Source organism: Temnothorax curvispinosus, unplaced genomic scaffold (genome assembly GCF_003070985.1).
Source record: "Temnothorax curvispinosus isolate PA1 unplaced genomic scaffold, ASM307098v1 QBEX01004871.1, whole genome shotgun sequence".
NCBI classification, from domain to species: Eukaryota; Metazoa; Arthropoda; class Insecta; order Hymenoptera; family Formicidae; genus Temnothorax; species Temnothorax curvispinosus.
Genome location: NW_020214651.1, coordinates 36,969 through 61,312, shown reverse-complemented (window position 1 = coordinate 61,312; position 24,344 = coordinate 36,969). Strand labels below are relative to the sequence as shown.

The following is a 24,344-nucleotide window of genomic DNA, read 5'->3' as shown; positions in this document are numbered from 1 at the left end:
AGAGAAAAGCCGTACGTGGCTTGTGTGTACGTGAGTATACGTGTATATGTGTGAATGTATTTTTATACGTTTACATTTGGGTACGTGTATGTGTTTGTGTGTGTGTGTGTGTCAATATGAGAGTTGACCTCGACGTAGCACTAATAAATTCTTTACCCGTCGTGAGTCCGGAGAATCTATCTAAGGACCCAGCTCTAAAGATCCGCTACTTAAGAAGATTAAACCGACGAGAAGTGCAACATTAACGAAATATCGATAGAAATTTATAATGTATAATATATATTATTTATATATAATATATATATTTATATGTAATATATACCATAAATGACTTTTGTATATATATATATATATTATGTATATGTATATATAATCATATATATTCATCCATTCGTCTAATATATATATTATATATACTCTGGAAGGCGACAGTAGAGAGACTACTGAAGTAAATGCATAATAATATACGCAAAAAACGAAGACATCGATTTTGAAATTTCTCTCTTGCCAGTCGTATCACTCTTCTTTTTATTTTATTTTTGCGGGGACCGTATTTCTTCCCCACGCGCATTTCTCCGTTCGTCGGCTTCGTCTTTTCCTTGCGATAGCTTTTCAGATTCATTCGATAAATCAGCATCTATACCGCGTTTCTTTTTCTTTTTTATATCCTTTACAGCGCAAATAATGCAACATACGATCAGCAACCTTAGAAATACATCGAAGAATCTCGCGTAAAATCCTAGTGAGATCCAAAAATGATAGCGTCCCAGGTTCTCGCTCGTTTCTGTCATGAGAATATAGCAAGATTCCAAGATAAGGAGATAGAGCGAAAGAGAGAGAGAGAGAAAGAAATTGATAGAGAGCGAAAGAGAAAGGATGAAAGAGAGAAAAAGAGAGAGAGCCCTGAGTGATAACAAGGAAGATGAATGACGAGGAATGAAGTGAAGAATGGGTACAAGTCTAAGAAAAAATAAATATTCGCTTAAACATGTTGCACGAACTCCGGATTGAGATACGAGAAACCCATAAATTCCGTCTGGTCCAAATTCATCATGAACAGCTTATCCGTGGGGGTCAGATCTGTCTTCTCCGAGGTGAATTGCTTGTCGAAATTACTCACATCCTTACGATGTTGCTGCACAAACAAGAATAAGTCGTTTTAGATATTTTTTTCAAAAATATCTGCTACAAAAATACTTACAATTTTTGGCTTAAAAGGTGGCTGCACCTCGCGGTTCTCTATCTTCTCCCAATCAATGCGCCGGAAAAATGCGTGGCTTCGCACATCGTCCTCGCCGCGCATTCCGCATCCCAGTCTCTTGCTCGGATTCTTCGTGAGAAACTGCGACAAACGAATTTTTGTGCGTAAGCTAAAAATTTCTAATCAGCTGGACGTATTATACACATATTCGCACATTTGAATAGGCTACACTTTTGTTGAACATTTTTATTATTAGTTTTTAGGACTACACTGCAAATCCTTTAGCTGAAGCTCTTCTTACACATTTCTTGCCGTTTTAAATCACATTATTTAACACGATTGAACGTATTAACTTTTAATTTAATACGATTAAACGTGTAAATGATAATAACACATAATTTAACACACATGAGAAAAACATGTAAAAAGAATTTCAGTCAAGTGTGTCATTTTTATGCGTGTAAAAATAACACTTGAATTCGCAGTGTATTTACAAATCTATAGAGTTTACATTATAATCTTAACAGAAACTGTCACTTAATTATTCAACATTAAAATTCAAGAAATTGCGCCAATTTCTTCCGACATTTCTACTGAAAAAAAATCCTGAACTTTTTCTTATAAAGTTCTTTATAATGTATTTAAATAAATCTCTCGAGACTCCGTATAAGCGTCTAAACTCATTTAAATTCCAGAAAGCTCTAGAGATAATACGGGCATATAGAAGACACGCATACCGCTTTACAAACTTCTTTGGCTTCTTTAGACAGACTCTTCGGGTAACTGACATTGTGGTCCGTGATCGCGGAAAAAAGTTCATCCTCATCTTCGCCGTCGAACGGTGGCTGACCCACTAACATCTCGTAGAGTAAAACACCGTAAGCCCACCAGTCCACGGATTTCCCGTAAGGTTGATATAGGATGATCTGCGCAGAAATGAGAAACTCCGACAAGTAAAACAACACCAAAGTTCCACTTATTGGATATCCAAAAATATACAACGCATTTCTTGCGATATTTAAGTCGACCTTTTGCAGCCCAAATTTCGTGTTAATATAACATGCATTTTTCAAAAATAAATTGCTCCTCGCAAATTAAACTTCATCTATCGTTCAATTTAAAGTTGATTGTATCTCAGCAAAAAACTTTAATTTGAAGCTTAATTAGCGGGAAACAGAATGTCGATATTAGAACAGTTGTGAGAAAAGATAATTTTCCCGTACATTTCTGTCAAGGAAAGATCGATTTAAAATTTCATAAAGAATGGCAGTACATTCCATCACTCACGCGTCAATATTCTGCAACATCTTGGTCATACAAGTTTTGTTTAAACATTTACCTCGGGCGCGATGTAATCGGGCGTGCCGCAGAAGGTTTTGGTAGTCTTGTCGCCGGTAATGCCCTCCTTGCACATGCCGAAGTCCGCGATTTTTATGTGACCGTCCTGGTCCAGCAAGACATTGTCCAGTTTGAGATCGCGGTAGACGATGCCGCGCAAATGCAGGAAGAACAAGCCGATTGCTATTTCAGACGAGTAGAATCTGTAAACGAGGCGAGCGGCGCGTGAAGCACAAGGCCAACGTATACTCGTCGTCGAGATCGATTCCAAGAATGAGATTTACGTTGAAACTGCGCGGAACGCCGTGAATGCGGAATAAAATAATGAAACCGGCGGCATTACGGACACGGTTAACGAGTAAAAATTAAGGTCACGACGACGATGGCGATAACGACAAAGCGAAGCCAGGCGGCGGCGCGTACGTCCGCCGTCGACGAGACACATCTCCCGGGTGTACAATCGGTTTTCATTTCGTATTCGGAACGTGTTGAGAAAGTTCGACAACGTGAATCGCTCGAGAGTTCCCGTCCACGGCGTTCCCACGTCGTCGTCGTCGCCTCTCACGGCGCTTTAATAGAGTTAAGGATATCGATCCGCAAGTTAAAGCAGAGCACGTTCATGAACACTAAAATACTCACACTGCCACCGGCTCTTTAAATTTGCCACACTGCTGTATTTGGTACATCAGATCGCCGCCGTTCACGTATTCCATCACGAAGTACAGGCGATCCTGAAGCGGAAAGCAGAAAGCGGATCTTTGTAAGCCGTGTAAGCAAGTGTCTCGGTTAATCTTTCATTGCGTTTCGCATCGTTCGTATACGAGAGAGCTTGTATACTCTTTGCTCGACGCTCCTCATTGCGGAAATTTTAATAGGAAACTTAACCAGAGCGGATTAATTCATTTTGATAACGTTTGAATCAAACTTTGAAAAGATAAATGAATGAAAGTTTTATTTTTTTAGCAATTTAAAATGGATTATGGTTTATAGTAGAATTCTCGTAATTTTTTTAAGCTAAATATATTCAAGGTATTTAATATCTCTTTTAAAAATTACACTATATACAAAGATTTCAGGTATAAATAGAAATAAACACGGTCATACAATTTGTAATTATTTAATTAAATGTGTAATTCTCTCAAAGCCGTATTCAATCATAATCGTAAATAAAGAATGTATGTAATTCGAACGAGCAAAGAAAGTATTGTATGTACCATCGTTTGAAAACAAGAATGCAATTGCACCAGGAAGGGCGGCTTGTTCGAAAGCGCGAGTACACGTTTCTCAACCATCGTGCATTCCACATCGTCGTCCTGGATAATGATGTCCTTCTTTAAGATTTTGATGGCGTACAGTTCATCCGTGCCTTTTCTTTCCGCCAGCAAGACCTTGAATTGAATTCATTGATTCCATTGAGAGATGCGATTGCGGCCGATCGCGAGGTAAAGTAACCGTTTTTCAAGATTGTTAAAACTTACCTTGCCAAAGCTGCCTTTGCCAAGTACCATTAAGAAATTGAAGTCGCTAGCTCGTATCAGATCGCTCTTGCCCATGTTGTGCGGCACATCCTTGTCCTGGGTCGTGTGTGTCTTTTTCGTCACCGAAGTTTTCTGAATATAGTCAACGAAAGTATAAATCATGCCGGGACTGGATAATCGTCATTTAAAATACAAAATAAAAAGTAACATTTCAGATGAATTTTTAATATCATTTCAAATATTATGTAAAATCACCTCGTTATCTTTATCGAAAAGCTATATCAGCCATTTTAAACTAATTATTTTAAAATAACTTTTTATTTTAACTTAGCTTTAACTTATTTTGTATTTTAAAAATAAATCACGAGTCGCTAAATTGCCCAGTAAGTAAATACCCGCATTTTAGTTTTGAGCTCGGCGAGGTCGACGCCTTCTTCAGGAACAGGTACATTGTAGAACTCTCCTTCCTCTTGAGTGAGAAGCTTGAACCACCCACTTGCAGGCGCTTTAATAAGCTCCGATATGCCAAAGGATAGGGATCCCATAAAATCGTTTCTGGATGTTCGATCCCAGTCCCATACCTCGATCAACAGCCGCCTGTCTTTATCCTCGGGTTTGAGGTCGCTAATGGTAAAAGCCAGATTGCTTAAGCGCTGCTTTTATCTTACGGAGGTAGTAATCCTTGCAATCTCCCCTAACTCAATCTCAAGATGTGACTTTCCTATACTTCGATGATCTTGTAATTTGTCATAAAGTAGAGAGCTTGACATATAATTATTTATGAGTTATATTTGAAGAATTACTAATCTATTGTGTAATTCATCAACGTCGATAAAATAGAATAACTTGGTAAGATTTAAGAGAAATTACGCACTACAAATATTTACTATAATCTTTTATTAGTTAATATATTTTGTAATTTAGAAAATATTTTGTCAAAATCGAATCTATAAGGTTTATTTTATTTCATGATTTTAATTCGATAAATAAATTAGAAACATATCTAGCATTTTAAGTTACGTAATGTTCCTGCTCGTCAAGCTTAGCTGGAAAGAAACATCTCGAAACTTCATCGTTAGAGGAATAATTTTAATTCTCGAGTAAAGAAAACTAATTATCCGATGCGAATTTGATGCTCGATTAGTGTACGAACGAAGCGACTTACAAAATGATTGTCTCGTTCCATTCTGGATTTAAGTTCGACTTGATTGTCTTTGTTTTCTTCTTCACGTTGTCCGAATCCGGGATTAGCTTCAGCTTAACATAAGGATCCGATAGCCCATTCGGATCCATGGGAATGAGATTTCGTCCCTCTCGCACTGCGAACGAACAAATCGAGGTTTTTTTTCGGAAAGAATTCGCGAACAGGAAGACGCGAGATAGCTGCGGAGCATGCACTTATCCGGAAAACGAGTTTCACGTTCAGAGTACTTTAAAATTAAGTATCGATTGCTAAAAAAAATTCTCGCAAACAAACTGCAAGATACACCGAGAATTATCAAATATCAATTGTAAGTTTTGAAACATATATAATTTATTATTTTTTTCATTATTAATCGTAATATTTAGGCATTTTTAAAATTAATTCATAACATAATGTTCTTAAACTATTTAAAATTGAACGCATGCTTAAATAAGGCTCTCTTCACTTTTTATTAAGCTTCTTTTCTTGAACGAATCCCATCGATTTTTCTTATAAACTGCCCGAAAATCATTAATATAATTTCCATTTTATATATTTTACGTCAGATATGAACGACGTTTTATAATAATGTAATTAATAACCTACTGGCTGGAGGTGAAACGTGGCTAAGAAGAATGTAATTAAGAGGAGAAAAATCACGTTTTGTTTTGCACGAAGAAACCTCTAATCCATTTTACCGCTATAATTTTAATTAAACCTCGAGAACATGACGGTAATATCCTGGTAACACGATCGGGCTCGCCGCGAATGAGTTCGAAGAAACCTAATTTTCGAGATAATCGACAGGTGATAAGAGCTTCGAGGCAGCCGACGCGCGACGTACCGCTTCTTCGGCGATGCTTATCGAGTCACTTAGATGCTGCGATACGCGACAAGATGATATTGAGCGGGTGCCATGGTATTTCACAAGTTTATTGCAGGGTATTGCGTAATCCGTAAACGCTAACACCACGTTCGATGATCAAATTTTACGTTGATCCGCGAAGCTTATGATAAAAGTTAGCTTAAATAAAACTTTACTTGAATTTATATTTATTGTAATGTTTATATTTTTTCACAATTTATATTGCTAGCAAAGTAAAACAATTTTGCAAATAATTGCATCAAAAAATATTTTACATTAATTTAATAAAATTGAGTAATAAATGTTCATAAACGTTATACAATTTCACGAATAAATTACACTTGCAATTGTTATTCATACTTCATACCATACAGCTTTTATTTAATATAAAATGTATGTAATGTAAAATGTAAAGCAACTGCACGAATAATTTATCGCGGAATGTTTAATTTTTTTGTAAAATATGATGCGTACGCGCGTGTACCTACGTTGAATGTGTGTATCCATGTAAATACAGCTAAAATATGTATTTGCTCTTCTTTTGTTCCTTTTTTTTTTTAGTCATTATATTGTGACACAACTTTGAGAGACAAGATGCTACACACAAAGCTACCACTTATTTTTAACGACCGCTTGTTAATTAGTTGTCAAGTTTCTTTGTAACTTGAATACCAGTTAAAATATGCATAGAGCAAAAAATTATTAACGAAGATGTTAAGTATAACATCGTTATGATTCAGGCGCTCGCGACCTCCGAAACCAGATATTTGTGGTGCAGTTAAGTTCCGCCAGGAATATCTCGTAATAGTATCACCCTCGGTGAACCGATTTGACAAGAGCCATGGAAAATTTAATGCAAATGCACTCTAACTATGGCGAATTTAGGAGGATGACGATGGATATCGGCGCGTTAGTGCCGCGGCTGCGGGTAATTACGCTCTCAGGTTGTAACGGAGTATTCAGGGCTATTACGTCCTTACGATAATAACGCCTGCGTTCACCTGGCCCTTACAAGGCTCGATATATCGCGGGCGATCATAGATAACGACCAATAACAACTCCGACGCCGTTGTTACAACCTATATCCTTATTTAGGACGAAATGATCATCCTCGTCGACAGTGACATTGTACGGTTTCATTAAATCGGGCATTCAAAAAAGGAGGCGCTCTCTAATTAATTTTAATGAGCAAGAATATTCATAAGAAGCCCAGCTAGTAAAGAGCCACTAATAACGAAAGCTATTATTATCGCGCCGTTTAACGATCGCCTTCCCTTTTACATCATCTATCTTTATCTCGAATGATCGTTAGAAATTCGTTTCGGATTATTCGTTTGTCGCAATCGACGATTTAAGAATACCTAATTTATTTATTTATGGTAGGTCTTCATTAAAGAAGAAGACAAGGATGTGTGTGTGTGTGTGCTTTCTTGACCGCGGAATGATCTCATCTCTTATCGTAAAAACGACCTCCGCAAACACATTATGAAGATTCAATATGTGTGACGCGTCTTAGCACTCACTATATTGTGATTTAAACCGGCAATCTTTTTTTTTGCGGCGTAATTAAATACAGATGCGTTCATTAATTAAATTAAAAGTCCACCTTCCATATTCAAATGTTAAACGAATGAAACATGGTTTTTCAACATTATTTTACCTGCGTAGAAATTGCAAGAAGATTAAATATTTTTATGTAACACGTGCATGGAAAGTGGCCCATTACGCACGCTACGCGTGCGTGATAGACCACTTTCTACGCACTTGCAACATAAAATAGGGTGTGCAAGCCGTGCGTAAAGATGAAAATTCACGGGTGCGGAGTTGACGCACAAGCCGAAAGCGAGTTCAATACTCGCCTTCGGCTCGTGCGTCAACTCCGCACCCGTGAATTTTCATCTTACAGCACTTGTTACACAAATAACTATTTCCTAACGCAAGCGTGAAATGGGCCGCTTTTCGCGCTTGTTTTGAGTGAGCAAAACGATCCATTTCTCCACTAGTTGAAAAATGGAGCCATTTCTCAACTAGTGGAGAAATGAAATTGTAAAACAAGCGCGAAAAGCGGCCTGTTTCACGCTCTTGTTAGGAAAAATAGTATGAACAACTCGTGGGAAGAGTGGTCGAGCCCAAATGAGTGTGATGGTCGCACTCGCTTCGCTCGTGCGACCAGCTTCACACTCATTCAGAATCGACCACTTTTCCCACTAGTTGTACAATATACTATTTTTGAATTATTGAATATAGTACTGAATAAATTAGAAAAAATAAAATTCTGGTATACACCAGTTTTTTAATTTGACTAATCCCTCATTATAATATTGCGATTAACAAAATTGTATAATGTTCAACATAGTGTTTTGGAGTTTCCTCTTTTTTGACTTATAGAAAAATATTAAAAGAAAGTAATTACGTTTGGTATTAAATGCTTTTCTAAACCTTCTTGTGTCACAAGACGGAGGAAACATATTTTATATCACTGAAAATAATGACTCACATCACCATGAAATGCTGCCATAAATTGATGATTACAAAATTAATCTTTGTCATCAATTCTGTTCTTCGTAACATTGTATAATAATGGGTGTGACATAACTGCCTTACGATATACCTACTAATAAAATCTCGGATAGCGAAAAACGAGAGTTCGTTCATTAACGATAACTGCAGACATAAAAGTTATTACATAAAAATAATACAAATAATACAAACTATATGCATACAAATATAATTGTATGAAATATAGTATTATCGATTAACTTGTGACACTGAAACAATTCTATAATTTTGAAAAACGCAAAAGAAAAAAAAAGAGACAGGCCGGCATAAATTCTAAGACAAAAAAATTGAAAGCGATAAGAGCACAGAAGCGCAAGTATATATAAGAATTTTAAACCTACCTTCTATGGATAGCTTGCTACCGGCACATGAGATGTGCAGGTGTATACGACCACGTCTTTCGGTGTGATCGCATCCGCATAGATTCGGCACGCTCTCCTCGCACCTCTTGTGCACGTTCATGTCGCATGCTACATCATCAGATTATCATCGATTATATCATTGTCGACCATCAATAATCTCTGTGTTTCTTTCAATGTTGCCGCGGGAAGATCGATTCGTTGTGTCATTAATTTTCCAGCCGACCAACGAAATTCGCAGCTGGCGCTCGAATTATGCTCGTCCGCCACTTTTAAGTATTCTTAAATCGGCTACGTTACTTCTGATATTTCAAATTATGCTTAAAATCTTCGAGCGCAGCTGCGGTTATGCATACGTACGCGTGGGAGATTCATGGAGATTCAGGGAGATAAATGAGTTATTTACTTCGAAAGCGGTGTATCACGTTTTAAAGAGATGATTCAGATATATTGTTACAATCTTTAAAATTGAATTCTTCAGTTATATAAGCTGACGTCTAGATACATAAGACAAAAAGCTACTATAATTTTTACTACAGAAAAATGATCTTTGTGTTCATTCGTCACAATAAAAATACAACGATAAAAAAACTCAGATATTTACATGTTTCTCTTGTTTAAAATATCGATTTATAACATTGCACGGTTATATAACATTCCATTGTGACTACAGCGTTTGCGTTATAACATTATCTCAGTTAAAACCGCTTTCAAAATAATTCGCTATACTTATTAGAACATCGAGACGATTTATATTCCAAAATACGGGAAAGACGTTCGCTCTTTTTCATGTTAATGAGAATAGCATCTACAAGCATTCAGTGGGAACCAATGTGAAACGGATGAATGGAATAGCAGAGTGAATCGAATTTAAAAGGCCCAGAGGAAAAGCACGGCGACGATACAAAAGTATAACTGCTTCCCGCTGATTTGGAGAAAGCTCGTGACGCAAAAATTGAAATACAGCAAATCGGTAAACGAGCTTTTATGAAGATGCGACTCGCTCTCCAATCCCATTCATCTGATTTTATTGTAAATCGTAATTGTTCGATAATAAACGTAAAATCATTTTGGGACTGTACATTATAAAGGAAAAAAAAGTTCTTTTATGTAAAAAAAGTTCTTTTATGTAAACTATGAGTATGATCTTGTTTCTCGTTTGCGTTTACATTCCCACGCGTACATATGTAAAATACTCTACAAGATCTCTCGCTATTTGGCGCACGGAGATCTCTACTAACGTAATGAAAGGTCCTATATAAGTATGGTAAATAGTTACATGTGTGGCTGTGTACAGATACATGTCAACGAAAAGCTAACTGCGGGTAACACGAATGATAATCACGCAAGTGGTCAACACATATAGTATGCAATCAGAGTTTCGCATGTCTGCTAGGAAAGGATACACGATTACTTGAATTCACGCGCTGATAAGTTGACACTGTAAATCTACATGAACGTGGATATATATATATAAAATTTACATGCATGCACACGACAAACATGTTCATGTATATATGAGTATGTGTATGTGTGTATACATATGTATGTGAATTTGTATACAGCGTGCATCAGTGCGTAGAATACAAAAATACGTACATACGGAGAAATTTTTATTTACATGTAAAAACTACATGATATTTTTTTCTTCAACTTCTTTTAGATTATTTTTAAGTATCCATTATTTCGCGGAATAAGTTTCAAAAAGCTACAAGGGAAATATAGCAAAAATTTAAGACGCTAAAGAAAACAAATGAAACATTGAGTAACGCAAATTCTGTAATAAGTAAGCCACTAATACGCAGCTGAATAGGCAAACTTCATTGTTCACTTAAACTTAAAGACTTTACTTTCTCGAAAACTCTTAACTTAAGATTTAATTACCAAGATAGTTAGCACTCGTTAAAAAATTGAAAACTTCAATCAAAGAATGGCTTCTTTAGCAAATTTCCCTACAAAGAAATTGATTTCAAGGCCGTCGAGGAAACTGTCTTTAAAGAAACCGAAATTAAAGTTGGAGGAGATTCAAGAACAATTCGTAACCAACATTAACCCTAGAATCCAAGACTGGGGTCGATTTCGACCCCAGGCGAACTTTGAACTACGCTCCTGAGCTAGCGAGTGACATTATCGACTCAGGACCTGAACCATAATTCATTTCAACTTTCTAAAAGTAGGGTTATGTCGGGCGCAGCGTTAGTTGTTCGCTAGCAGTGAAGTAGCACAGTCGTAAAGCGGGCGTGGGGTCGATATCGACCCCAGTCGTGACTTGCCGTTTGAGTTTCGTCACGGTAAGCTAATTTTATTTTTTTGCTAGAATCAATATATATCATGTATTATTACGTAATCTGAGCATAAATAGTCATAAATATTATTTAAGACGAAATATCACACAATTTAGTCGGTAAAAATCCCGTTGCCTAAGAAGATTGACATTTCGCAGAAAATGGCTGGGCGATATAATGTTTCATTTTTTTCATATTTTTTACTATTTTGTATCAAATAAAAATGAAATAATACTTAAAATACAATTTTTTATGGTTTTTTCATCGACTTTTTCCGTATTTCAACTTTGCGAATTTCTTCATCTTTATAGTCCCAAATAAATATACTTTTTGAACAGAACATAGCGATGACAATTTTTTTCTAATAGTCTAATGTGTCCTCTTTAAAACCCCGTTTGAATTTTTAAAATCGGTTGATTACAAAAAAAGATACAAATTTTTGTTTAAAAAAAGAGGTTTTTGCTGATTTTCTGCGTTTTTCAGTCTTTAAATGGATTTTTCACTAACTAAACTTGAGTAAAATTAAATTTACCGTATACCATTCTCTTCGTTATTAAAAAACGAAGAAATTCATGTAGGTTTAAAGGCCCTTTATTTCTGTAGGACCGGTTTTACGATCAAATAAAGCGTGGGGTCGATATTGCCCCCAGTCATGGATTAGAAGGTCAAAAAAATGATACATGGATTCTAGGGTTAATTCAATTCATTGAGAATTTCGCTGTATGCACGCATATATGTCGCATGTACAATCGCTGAAATCGCAATTCTTACTACATTAATTATGTAATTACTTCATTTTAACAGTTATAATAATAATTACTCGTCCAAGAGAGTGGTGCGTTAAATGACGTAATATATACAATCTATATACATATGTAATACACTGGTGGAGATGCGTATGACGGCGCATCGGTGGGTGTACAACACCCGGCGAGATACACACGATGCGCGGGGTTAGAATGCGCCGTGTGAATAAGCGACGAGTGAATAGGCGAACAATGGAGGGTGGTATATTAAAATACATTTCTGCTCGCGCTTTTTGTCGTCGGGGATAGGCACAAGGCGGTCGCCCGTCCATACGACGCGCGACGGAAAGAACGAGAGGAGGAGACCGAGCGGCGATACGATATAGTGTGTAGTACAGGCGTGTGATAACACAATCAAAAATGCATCAAGGTCAAAGGTATACCTACATAAGACCATTATACGGCCATCGCGTTAATATTCTATTACCGTTGAACAGGTATGAATTACATTTCAAGTATATTTCAAGTAACGTACTCGTTCGAGTCTTGCGGGGGGATGATGCAGTCGATTGGATTTTCTTACGGCTGATTGATATCGTACGGAAGATGTTTCATGCGATTGAGGGTTTCCGTAAACGGGCGAGGCGACTCCTGATGAGATGTGGATGCGATTTCCCCTTATCTTTCCGTAAGAAAACGTAGAACACGCGCAAATGGCACGTATTTCGTCGCATCACTGCGACGCCCGGTATACCGTTTCCGTGCCACTCTCGCCTTGCCGCGTAATATAAAATTCACGGCGAAATACGTGAGCGTCGCCCGGTACACGTTTTCTGTGTCAGTCGGCATGTAATCGTGCATCTTGTCGTCCGGAAGCTTTTCCACAGAGCTCTCGCAAGACGAGGGGCGACGGTGAGATAGCGAGGGTACAAGTGGGTACGAGCGAACGTGAGGTGGTGGGTCTTCTCGACGGCGAGGGCGGGGAGGGGGAAAAGGAGATGCTTCTTCCGAGTGCATCGAGAGGGATGATTACGCGGTCTAAAGCTCGTATAAAACCCGTAGCGCGAATGTCGAAGCGCAAAAAGTGAACCGCACTCGAGTGAAGGACCCTGGTTTTTAAAGTGAGATCTTCTGCAGACTGCAGACGTTTAAAGATACGGTGAAATAAGCGGTATGATCGCGTGCGCGTTCCGTATTTTTCAGGATGATCTCGAATTTAAATTACCGTGTCTCCTTGCTCCGAGTGACGCGCTAAAAGCGATACGATTCCAGAAAGCTCGAATTTCAATGCCGTAAAAACTCGTAAAAATGATCTCTATGTTTATTTGTAATTAGAGTATCAGTAAAGATTGAATCTATCAAAGTCGTATCTTACGTTTCAAATTCTAACCGAAAAAAGTCGTGAACTCGTCTCGAAAAATATTAAATGTTCATTCTTTTTTGCTATACACATATTCCAGATATATTAATACTTATATGTAATTAAAATTAAAATTATTTTATTTTATACCTTTAGCAAAAATTGCAAACTATTTTAGATTAAAGTCACGGAGCTTTGAAAGGTTTCAAGAAGAGGTTAAAACAATCTAATTAATTTCTTAAATTTCTATAATGTTTCTATTTGCACGGAATAATGTAAAAAATAGATAATTGAGTAAAAAGATAATTATCATAATGCATCGCTTTTGCTGAATTTGAAAGACACAATTTCTTTTTCATGAAAGATATATAATTTGGATAAAAAAGTATATGCATGTATAAGGCAATACATTTTCTATCACATTATAAATGTCTCTGGTCTTCTTAGTCGACTCTTGAATGGTTTCGGTTAATAAAGTTAGCGATGAAAACGATTGACCATATTCGTTGGGTTTCCGCACACGTATATTCCATAATCAAATTTCTATAATCAAATTGATTGCTCCGATGAATCAAGCTCAACCGACTCTTCTGTTTGTTAAATGTATTCAGGAAATTCCTACGGTTTTATCAGAGACTGTCGTCAATCACGACGTTGTTTGCACGTATAAATATGCTTGCACCGCGACATGTGTATTCACGCGATGTATATCCAAATAAAAGCTCGCTGCATCGCAATTTTAGAGCAGTTTGTTTGGCGACCCCGAAAGTGACAAAAGCGACGAAAAAAACATCGCCGTTTTCTAGCTGAAAAGCTGGACTGGACGATACGTGCGTTATAGCCTCGAGGCGCTAGCTAAATAATGCACGTTCCATGAAATTTATTCGACTTTCGACAGTTGTAATGGCGCGGCGCGCAAAAGACCGGTTGCAACCGCGAAAACGAGAAACTCGAGGGGAAACTCGCGAAAATAGAGAGCGACGCGAGCGGCACTATCGCACTAATTCGTGATTACTCTGGGAGGAATCTCTGTTTCTAAAGAGAAGTTATACTTTTGTATATATTAAAAATACCTACTTACGTAACTGTTCGGAATATTTTTAGAAAACAAAGAATTTGTACAAAATTTAGAAAAACGAGTAAAATAGTTGTAACAGAATTATTCAATTTGATTAAAGTAAAAAAACATTTTTTAAATTTTGTCGAAAGTACACGTTCTCAAAGAATTTATTATGTCTTGTAATTCTTTGCAAATTTTTAAAATTTACGTAACATCCGTTGCATAATTTCGCGTTAGATTCCCCCAGTCGGTTCGTAAATGCAAAACTACGCCTCGCGGCATCGAGCTTGGACCCGTTTGAATAAAGTGCCTGTTGGAGCGAGATGTCGTTGAGCAAACTGCCCTCGGACACACGATCCCGAACTTGCTTGGTACAGACACGAGGTGCTGGAGATACGAAATTTCGAGTCATCCGATCCGTGCATTTCCAACGCTTCTTTCTCCCGGGGGTTTCACGAACGACGAAGAAAATTCAAGGAACATTTGTTACTTCTGAAGTCGATATCGTCCCACCTGGATTCAACCCAACATCTATTTCCGTCTGATATCCCGGCGAGAACATTCGATCAATTCGTTTGACGCATTTTCTCAAATCTCTATCGTACTTTTAATTAAAATAATAATAGATCATCTTTTTAACTATATTGATAAATGTTTGTGCCAATTCAAAGATTAAAAAAAAAACATGTTATAGCGATAAATACTGAACTGTGTGATTTGAAAAATTGTTATTCCAAGAAATCACATTTTAGCGAAAAAACGAGCAAATAAAATGCCTCGTAAAATAACTTAATTTAATTTCGAACCATTTACTGTGTGAATAAATAAATATAAATGATACAGCCTAAATGAGATAAAAAACAGTTTAATCCATTTTAAGGTATAACATAATAATTGTTATTGTTTTATTTTATTTACACATTACAAATAAAAAAGTTTCTATACATTCTCGCTGATAATGTCGCGCAATTTGATAAAGTTTTAAACCTCTGGGGTGAAAGTTAATGCTAACGACGCTCTATTAGTGCTTGGAGCTAGGAGCATCTCTATTCTTTTCGTACTAAATTCGCGGTAAATTAGCCGCGATTACTTTAAAGCGGTTTAACGCACCACGAGATAAAAGCAACAAAGGGGACTTAATTGTCGAGTATTTTTCTATATACCGCCCGCAAGCGCGCGGCGGCGCGGCCTCGTGATCTGAAAAGCCTGTAACTGGGTCTCCGAATAAGTGCGCGAAACGCGCGCAACGAGATGAAGCGCGATATCGATATGTTAGCTATTAATAGCGGTACAACGAATTACCCGTTTCGCACCGTCGATGGATTTTCGATACTCTTTTTTATCGACATTTCTCGCTTTGCCCTCCATAATAACAATATCTATCATCCGTTAAACCGTGACGCGATTGTTCCCTCCACCGCGTAACACTATCAATAATGCAAACATCCCGTCTTCGTTACCTTTATACCCATAAATTATGAAATTAATTTATATATCTCATTGCATCTGTCACATATTTATTGTGTCGACGCAAAAATCGCGGGTGTCCCTTATCTAATTTTCCGGGGCTAAAATCGACATCCGAAATTTTGGACTAATCCATCAAATCGATCATCTTGCCGGGACAGATATGCGAGCGACCCCAGATGGTCAAATTCCTGTGAAACTATGACGGGAATTAATGGTAATGGTGGGGCGGAGAGTGGGATTGATGTGCGAGATATCTGACCGGTTTGATGGGTTTGGCGTGTCGTTGACGCGCGCGGCTTGATTTCTTATAGCTTTTTAACTACCTGAACACTTGAGTCCCTGATGGGCGATACCGTGAAGCATCGAGCCGCAGTGGTCGCAGAAGGTCGGCGTCAGGTACGTGAAAACCTCCCATTTGTGCTTTTGGCTCACCTGGGAACAAGAAATAGGGGCCCGGGGAAGCCCGGTCCTTCATTTGCGGTCTGTTCCTGCAGCGTGGCGGAGAAAGCGAGACGGACGGTGGCGGTGCGCCGATCGATACCCCCAAAAACGGGGAACGTCCAGCTCCGGGGAAAAAAACATTAAGCCCATTCTCTATTTCCCCTTTCCCCTCTTAAACCCTAAAACTAGTATTTTTGCGATCTTTTCCCCAAAAGCTGAGGTGAGGCAGAAGCAACAAGAGGGAATACGTGCACGTGGACCACGTGATGATGAACATTAAGGATAAGGTGGCGCACACGATTACGATGAACATCGTTGATGAGAGTGTGCCGTATACAGGTGCAACCGGACTCTTTTCACAGAGTCTGATTCGTTGTGAGTATCGATACGCGTGTGGATATTACAACTGTAAATCTAGACATTCTGTATGCGCGAAGTTCCCGATCGGCACACAAAGCACGTTTTTCGTTCAGCCACGGAATAAATTTATTGCTTGCAATTCGACAAATCGAAGGCGAACTTTCGCTTTGTCGTAAATTCAAACGGAACCTGGCGCAATACAGATAGTGGCACAAAATAAATCATCCCTGTGTTTTGTGTTAAATTGTAGAGTCAGAGAATTGATCTCTTGATCTGTAATTCTGAAGAAATAATTATAACAGCACGAATGCCTGATGAACGAAGTAATTGTTACCGTGTACAACTTTGCAGAATGTTGTACCATCGCATTCTTCAAATGTTTTGAATGCTACATCCAAAATAATTTTATCTTTCAAACTGAATGCATCAAACTGGATGCAAATAATTTCAACGAGCTTTTTCAACTGCGCGAAAAAAAGTGCAATTGCACGAAGAAAAATGCAATTTCACGATCGGATACGTGAGAAGATTTAAAACAGCGGAACAACGCACACATTGTCATACGAAATGTCCCTACTAGATTGTTACTTGTGGAGTCCTGAAAGGTTGCGCGCAGCTCGAGGCGTGCACGACGGTCGATTGGAAATTTGTCGTTACTATGAATATTTTCCCTCGCATAAAAGACTATAAAAATCAGTTTCACGAGACACCGACGTGGGCAGATTATCACCAGTTATTATCGAGCCTGTATGGTCAATAGTGGCGTTATTCTTGGACCCCGGTGCAGGAAAGGCTTTCACTCAAAGCTCTCAAAAGGACGTCAGTGGAAAAATGCAGTGTTAACTGTAACCAATACCTATCAACAATGAAATCACAATGCAAAATTTCGACTATCCGATTAAAAATTCCAAACAAATCCTCGTGCAACGTAGTATGAAACTGTAATACCAATAACCTTTAACGTTTCAAAATCGTCGAGAATAATTGTTTACGCGTCTTTCTTCGCGATTCTCGAAAAATATTTATCTAATGCGGAGAATAACCAACAAATGATTAAATTTGTATGGTTAAATAACATTTCGCTGCTTCTTTTCTATCGCGCACAAAAGATAAATGGAAATAATTATATTTTGATCTCAGGATACGTCAGGCAATAAATTTTCCCATAACCCCTTTCACGATGTGGAAGTAACGCAGATAAAAATCTATTATCCAAGATACAAGATCCTGCAAGCTATTAAATTCTTCGAAATAATATCCATAAAATGTAATTCAATAGCATCTGAACGGGGGCTTCTTTGGAGGAGAACAGTGTACTCTTTTTCGCGATGCATAAAAAAACCTTTGCGCAACGTCAGGCCTCTCACTTCCGTTTTGCAGCCTTTTCTTTCGGTCCGTGGACTCAACCGTTTAATTAATTTCCACGCCAGTCATTTGCCCTTCTTCTTCCCCTCCTCTTCACGTGCCGAGCGTCAGCTCGTCTTTCGAGAAAATCCTTTACCGGCATTTCCCGTAAAAGACTAGACCTTTGTCACGGCCTTACGAATCCATCCAACGCGAATATTGCCTAAATGCACCTGGGGTATCTTCGTCAGAACTTCACTCTCTCTTTGCTTGCCACCCTTAATCATAATCTAGTTGGGAAATTAAATCATCGGCGAGAGAAGCACGTAGGAGCTTTACAGAATTTATATAATTCGTATTATTTTTGTCATGCTACGTGATAAAACCGTGTGCTCAAATGAAATATCTCAATGAACAATGAAATCAGTGTGAGATGAAAATGCAACTGAACAAAGTAAAAGTACACAGTGTGTTCCTAGCGTTAAAAAAATTATAGACCTCAAAATTAGATTACAAGCGGAAGCAGCGTACACCATAACTGTTTTCTAACTTCATTAAGAAGTTTTGCGCTCCTTACTTGATCTCTTCCGTTTAAAGTTGCACGAATAGTGTCTTTTTTTCAAATAGAAGGTAAATAGAATTCTGTGCAACGTACAACGCCAAAGATAATGAATTCTATTTTTATTACATCCTTTTACATTTGTTCATAAATATTTTCATGTTTACACAAACTTATTTTTTATATTTATTTATAGGTAATTTATTATGCGGGTTTGATAAAAATACGACAGACGTCACTACCCTTCCTTTAAGATGCATCATTTACGTAAAAACATAAAAATACTTACTTGTGTTAAATATCAATTTCTTATTACGGTAAAAATTATTTAAAATTGATGCAAAAACTTGATCCATAATACTGATTGGAACAATGTCAAGATTCTCACAACAGAAATGATTATGATTATTATAAAGAATCCATTTACAGAGCATTTTCAGCAATCTATAAAATCCCGACCACGAAAATATGAAACGTGGGTACGCTTAAAAAATTTACAGGAAAACCATTGTTCTTATCTTTCTCTCGCTGACGACAATAAGAGCGACAATGCGAACGGAATGTAAGCTAAGAACGAAGGGATCTGGTAAACCAGGAATGAAGAAATTAGGCACGATATGCCCATATACTATATCTTGGAACTGTGCCAATCCACCTTTTTCTGCATCTATTTCCTCTTTCGTCTCATTTTCATGCGGCGAATTGTTAAATCAATGATTAAGCGAGCAAATGCGCGAATCGTCACGTTCATGCTAAACGTACTTAATCGGATAATTACTGTCGCGAAAGACGCCCCTTTAAGCTCACGCCTCTTAAGGACCAGATTAATCGTGCTGCCTTTTATCGCTTGCATCGACGGCGTGCAAAATTGCGGCTCGCGTGCCGCTGATCGCCGCGAAAAGATTAGCGGAACGCGACGGCTTTGCTCAACACGACGAAGAAATGATAAACGTGCTAAAGGAGCATAAAAGCGAATCACGTGTGATAATCTATAAGGGAAAAGCTAGCGATATGAGATATCCTCTTCATTTATTCATTCGTGTACATCGAGAACGTTCAATCTTACATATTACGTATGTCTTTTATCGTTTTAAATCATAGTATATATATGTGCACTTAATTTCAAAATCATAAATTCAATTGACAGATTAGCAAATTGCGTGATAACAAACAGCTACCTTCCAACATGGAAGTGAAAACTTATTGAACAATATAATATGGCTCCTCCATTTTAAATTCGTCGATAAATCTTATCGCTTTTAAATCTCTTTCATAGAACGTATAGAAGGGTCGTTAAGCAAAATGGTTCTCGATCAAAGAATTAATTGATTAATTATAAGTTAAAATTATGAAAGATTCTACCACGTCAATTTGTCATCTTATATTTTTTAGTGCGAAGAGAAAATATCGCTTCAGACTTGCGAAATTCTCTCGAGAGAATAGCCGGACCTGAAAAATCGTTGTGGCGAACTTCTGTTGCGAACGAGCGATCGTGACGACGAACAACGACGAGGCCGAAATTAAACTGCTGATAAATCGTGGATAATATGGAGAAATCGATAATTCACTGGGTCGAATTAAGACACATCAAGAAAATTGCGAACTGTCAAAGAAACAAGGTGCTTCAAAGAGCATAAACGTAAACAAATTGTGAAATACACGAGAAACAGTTTTAGGACAAATGTACAAAGAGAGTTAGATAGGAAAAAAAATAGATAAACGAAGAGTGACGTCAACAACTTGTGGAAATACATGGAAGAATCACATCGAGAAGATATACAGCGAAAATCACACCAAGAAAATACAGCGGAAAAGTGCACGACTTTTGTGCAGTTACGGTGCAACGGCGGAAACTCGTGACAGTGAAAAAGACACAAAATGGTAAGAAGATCATCGATCTACATGCGCCTAAGAAAAATACGGGAAAGGAAAGCAAATGAATAGAAGCACGCTTTATAGATACATTTAAGAAACCTTAACATATATTTGCAATATTATTTCCGATAACGTTTAGGTAATAATTTGCATAAAAATACTGTCTGTGTTCTTTGGAATATAACTTTGCTAATTTTTTTCATAAACGTTATATCGGTTCAGTATATTTAAACAATTGTAAACTACTTGTAAAATTTAGCTTCTAGCCATCTTCCTTCTTAGGCACATGTAGAGTTTTATATCAACCATCATGCACACACGTACGGCCACGCGCGCAGACACAGACACGCACACATTTATACAGCTCATGAACAAATCACACAACGATTGAACAAATATTATTTATAGATGCAAACTTGGTCGGCAAACCGACAGTCCCTTGTCGGATAATCTCTCTCTTCCACCTTATAACTGTACAAGTGTTATTTACAACTTCGATGGGGGAGGGGAAATTTTATAGAAGGAAAAATACATATACATATATGTATAACTCGCGCTCGACATCGATGACCAAATGCGCCCTCGATGTGGATCGGCTCGCGGACTAATTGTCAAAACGATCTTCTTTTTTCCTTTTCTTTCACGTCGTCCAGAACGTCTAATCTACCGGCTTAAATAAAACTCAAAGGCGAGTTCATCCAATTATCGACGAAAAGCATTCTTTTGAAGCGCTAACTTTCCGAGCCGAGCGCAAATGTGAATATATACGTCTCGAATAAGTGTGAGCCAAAACCAGGACGTATTAAGGACAAAGGGTCATTTTATACGCGCGCGATATTCGAGGGCAGCAACAAAAGGAGGATACGTAAAAGGTTTGGTAATGCACTCCCTGCCAAAGGGCAAGAAGAGAACGAAAGTGAGAAACGCGAGACATTAGAAACTCGGTCACACTTCCCTTGGTGTGCCCTTCGCTCTTCCCGTTTGCCGCCTTTTCCTGCCTTCTCGCTAGATTTCACGTATATTTTGTAACTGCATTGGCGCGCGAGTTCTCTCTCCTTCTCTCCTTGCCCTTTCTTGCCGCAAGACAGTGTACATTCACTGTAACATCACAGCGCATAATTGTTATGCAAGTTAATACGTAATAATCCACACATGGCACATCACACGCGCGCGCGCGCACACACACATACGCAGCTGTGAATCATGTTTCTGCTGACAGAGAGAGACGCAGTTAATGCGCACAAAAGCCACCTAACAGAGTATGTACAATATCAGTGCAAAATCCACGTCGGAGGATGTATACCGTATACATAATTAAAAGCGCCGCTAATCGCATTAGCAGATACGTTGGAACGCGAGCGAACGGGGGGAAGTCAATCGTCCGCTGCGGCGTTCATCCGCGATCGTTGTTAACGCGATTAAACGGATTTCTAGCGTCCACCTGCGAACGGCAGGCGAAGATACAGCGTAGAACTTCTGTACAATATTTACAACGAGTATTATTTACAGAGAGGAGAGAGAAAGAGAGAGAGAGAGAGCAAGAAATAAACCAAGAAACACTATACAGGAGTACAATACGAAGACAAAGCAACACCACGCTGGGCCAAGAAAACAGAAAGAAAAAGAAAAATGTGTTACTAGTGTACTGTACATCGTGTATATGTATATATGTTTATACGTATATGTATGTGTATATGTATGTGCGTGTTAGGACCCATGCACAATGAGAGGAATAAGGAACAAGGATTTAGACATAGAGATAATTCATAGTCGCATCTTATTTCAAGACACGGTCTTTTGAAATAAGATGCGACTATAAATTCTCTGTTTAATTCCTTGTTCCTTGTTCCTCTCATTGTGCATGGACCCTTATCCTCGTTGGATGACTGTGTCTCTGGGAGAATTGTATCTCTGAGTGGAGTGCATGTTTGAATCTGTTGTGCGTATCGTTTGACTTTACGTTGGTTTCGTTTTCTTTTTCACTTGTCATATGATACCTTGGCACTTCATGCCCTGGTGGATGACACCATAGAGAAGACTACCGCAGTGGTCACAGAAGGTGGGGCTGTTGTAGGTGTGTTGCTTGAATTGATGCTTCGTCCGCGTGTCCTGCGTTATTACACCATTACACCGTGCACACACACGCAGACTCTCGGATTTGATGATGATGATGACGAGGAGGAAGGAAATTGTGATCGTAGAGACTTAGTGATAATGGCAGGAATAAATCGGCCGTAGATCGTTGGATTTCCCAATTAATTTAAGCGCAATGCGATGGTTTAAAGTCGAATAACTATCATCTGATTTAGTGAAATTAAAAATAATGCCCAATAAAAAATGTCTGAAATTGGCTTACTGAATCCTAGGATGGCTACTTCGAGCGAGATTGAACACGTACTGGTCTAACTTCCGAAAAGATTAATTTTTACCTCGAATCTATTTGAAAAACTCGATATATTTGAAAGAATTTTCTTCACTTATTTATCAATTATTTGGTTGAATATCTATAATAATTTTCACCAAAACTAGTTAACACTTTGATTGCCAAGCTAATTTCGGCATTGATCTCTGGGAGACCTAAAGTTAAGAATACGTTGTTTATATAAAATATGCAGAATTAGATTACAAAGTAAACTATTTAAAAAAATAAATATAAAATATATATGCAGTATATATTTATTAATATAATTTCAAATAAAATAAATGAAACTCACTCAAAAATCGAAATAATAGATCTTTTTGTGATTAAAACAGATATAAGAAAAATTGAAAAATGAATTTTGTTTTTAATAAATGTAATATATTATTTTCATACTTGATTATTTTTATAATGCCTTAATACCTAAATTATATTGTTGTTTAAATATGTTAAATACTTAGTAAAATCATTTTTAACTGTATAAATAAAACCATTTACAAATAAGTGATGAAGCCGTTGCAGAAATTCATGCGTCATCCGTAAAATATGGGTGACATTACGACATAGCAGTCAAAATGTTAAGTAAGTTTGTTAATTTTTAATGTAAATAAAATATTAATCGTGACGAAAGCCATACATATGTATGTATTTTCTATAATTGCATTCCATGAATCCATTTTGTCGTAATACTCAATGTTTAACTTTTAATGATTAAGTTCAGTGCTTATGCATCTGTTGCTGTAGAAATGTTTAAGCCGATTTAAAATTAAAAAATGTTCTTCAAAATTGTAAGATTAAGTAAGTTGTAACTATGTTAAAATAAATTTTAGTGAAATGGAGCGTCGTACTTCAAATGAAAAGATTAGTCTTTCGAAGTCTGTTAAACTTCCTCCAGCTTTAAAAATTTTCCCATAAGAAAAGTTTTCTAATTTAGTTTATTCTTGCCTGGAAACGAAGTGTTACTTTAGAAACGTCGTAACATGTCTGCAAACTCTTTAAAGTTTAGTGATTGAACATGTTTCTTTGACTTATTCCCGTTAGTTATCGTTCTTACGTTAACAGTCACGCTCGTGAGGCCGATAGTAGAGGAGACTGTAGCTAATTGTTACACTTTTTTATTAATAATTTTGTTTTATTGATGATTCTAGCTAATCTACAAATCGAATAAATAATGCAAAGAGATTTATCAAAAGCTGTATATTTATACTATATTATAAATATTCTTTTAATTTAAAGTTCATGGAGTAAGTTATAAAAGTTGTAAGTTCTTCCAAATAGATGACGTAAAGATAAAAAAAATCAAGAAAACTGTGCAGAGGAATACTTTAACTAATGGATTGAAAAAACATTTTTTTAAACTCTCAAATAATGGAAATACATATTTATACACATATCATAAATATTATATATAATAAAGATAAATGTAATCAATTTCTTAATTC

General features: G+C 37.3%; 1 protein-coding gene across 2 annotated transcripts in view; it reads right to left on the bottom strand.

Annotated features, from left to right (window-relative positions):
* Nucleotides 1–345: 345 nt before the first annotated feature.
* The window catches only part of LOC112454194 (protein kinase C, brain isozyme), a 30,480-nt gene continuing 6,481 nt past the window's right edge, over nt 346–24,344 (bottom strand). Inside the window, exons 3-13 of one of the 2 annotated variants that reach the window (XM_025015440.1) lie at nt 22,481–22,592; nt 8,966–9,094; nt 5,183–5,336; nt 4,413–4,641; nt 4,018–4,149; nt 3,754–3,927; nt 3,179–3,270; nt 2,541–2,742; nt 1,939–2,127; nt 1,202–1,342; nt 346–1,135 (exon numbers count right to left, since the gene is read on the bottom strand). In XM_025015440.1, the coding sequence (XP_024871208.1) occupies nt 983–1,135; nt 1,202–1,342; nt 1,939–2,127; nt 2,541–2,742; nt 3,179–3,270; nt 3,754–3,927; nt 4,018–4,149; nt 4,413–4,641; nt 5,183–5,336; nt 8,966–9,094; nt 22,481–22,493 (1,608 nt within the window). In that variant the 5' untranslated portion in view covers nt 22,494–22,592 and the 3' untranslated portion in view covers nt 346–982. Of the gene's footprint in view, nt 1,136–1,201; nt 1,343–1,938; nt 2,128–2,540; nt 2,743–3,178; nt 3,271–3,753; nt 3,928–4,017; nt 4,150–4,412; nt 4,642–5,182; nt 5,337–8,965; nt 9,095–16,227; nt 16,337–22,480; nt 22,593–24,344 lie in introns of both variants that reach the window. The other variant, XM_025015441.1, reaches the window with a different exon arrangement.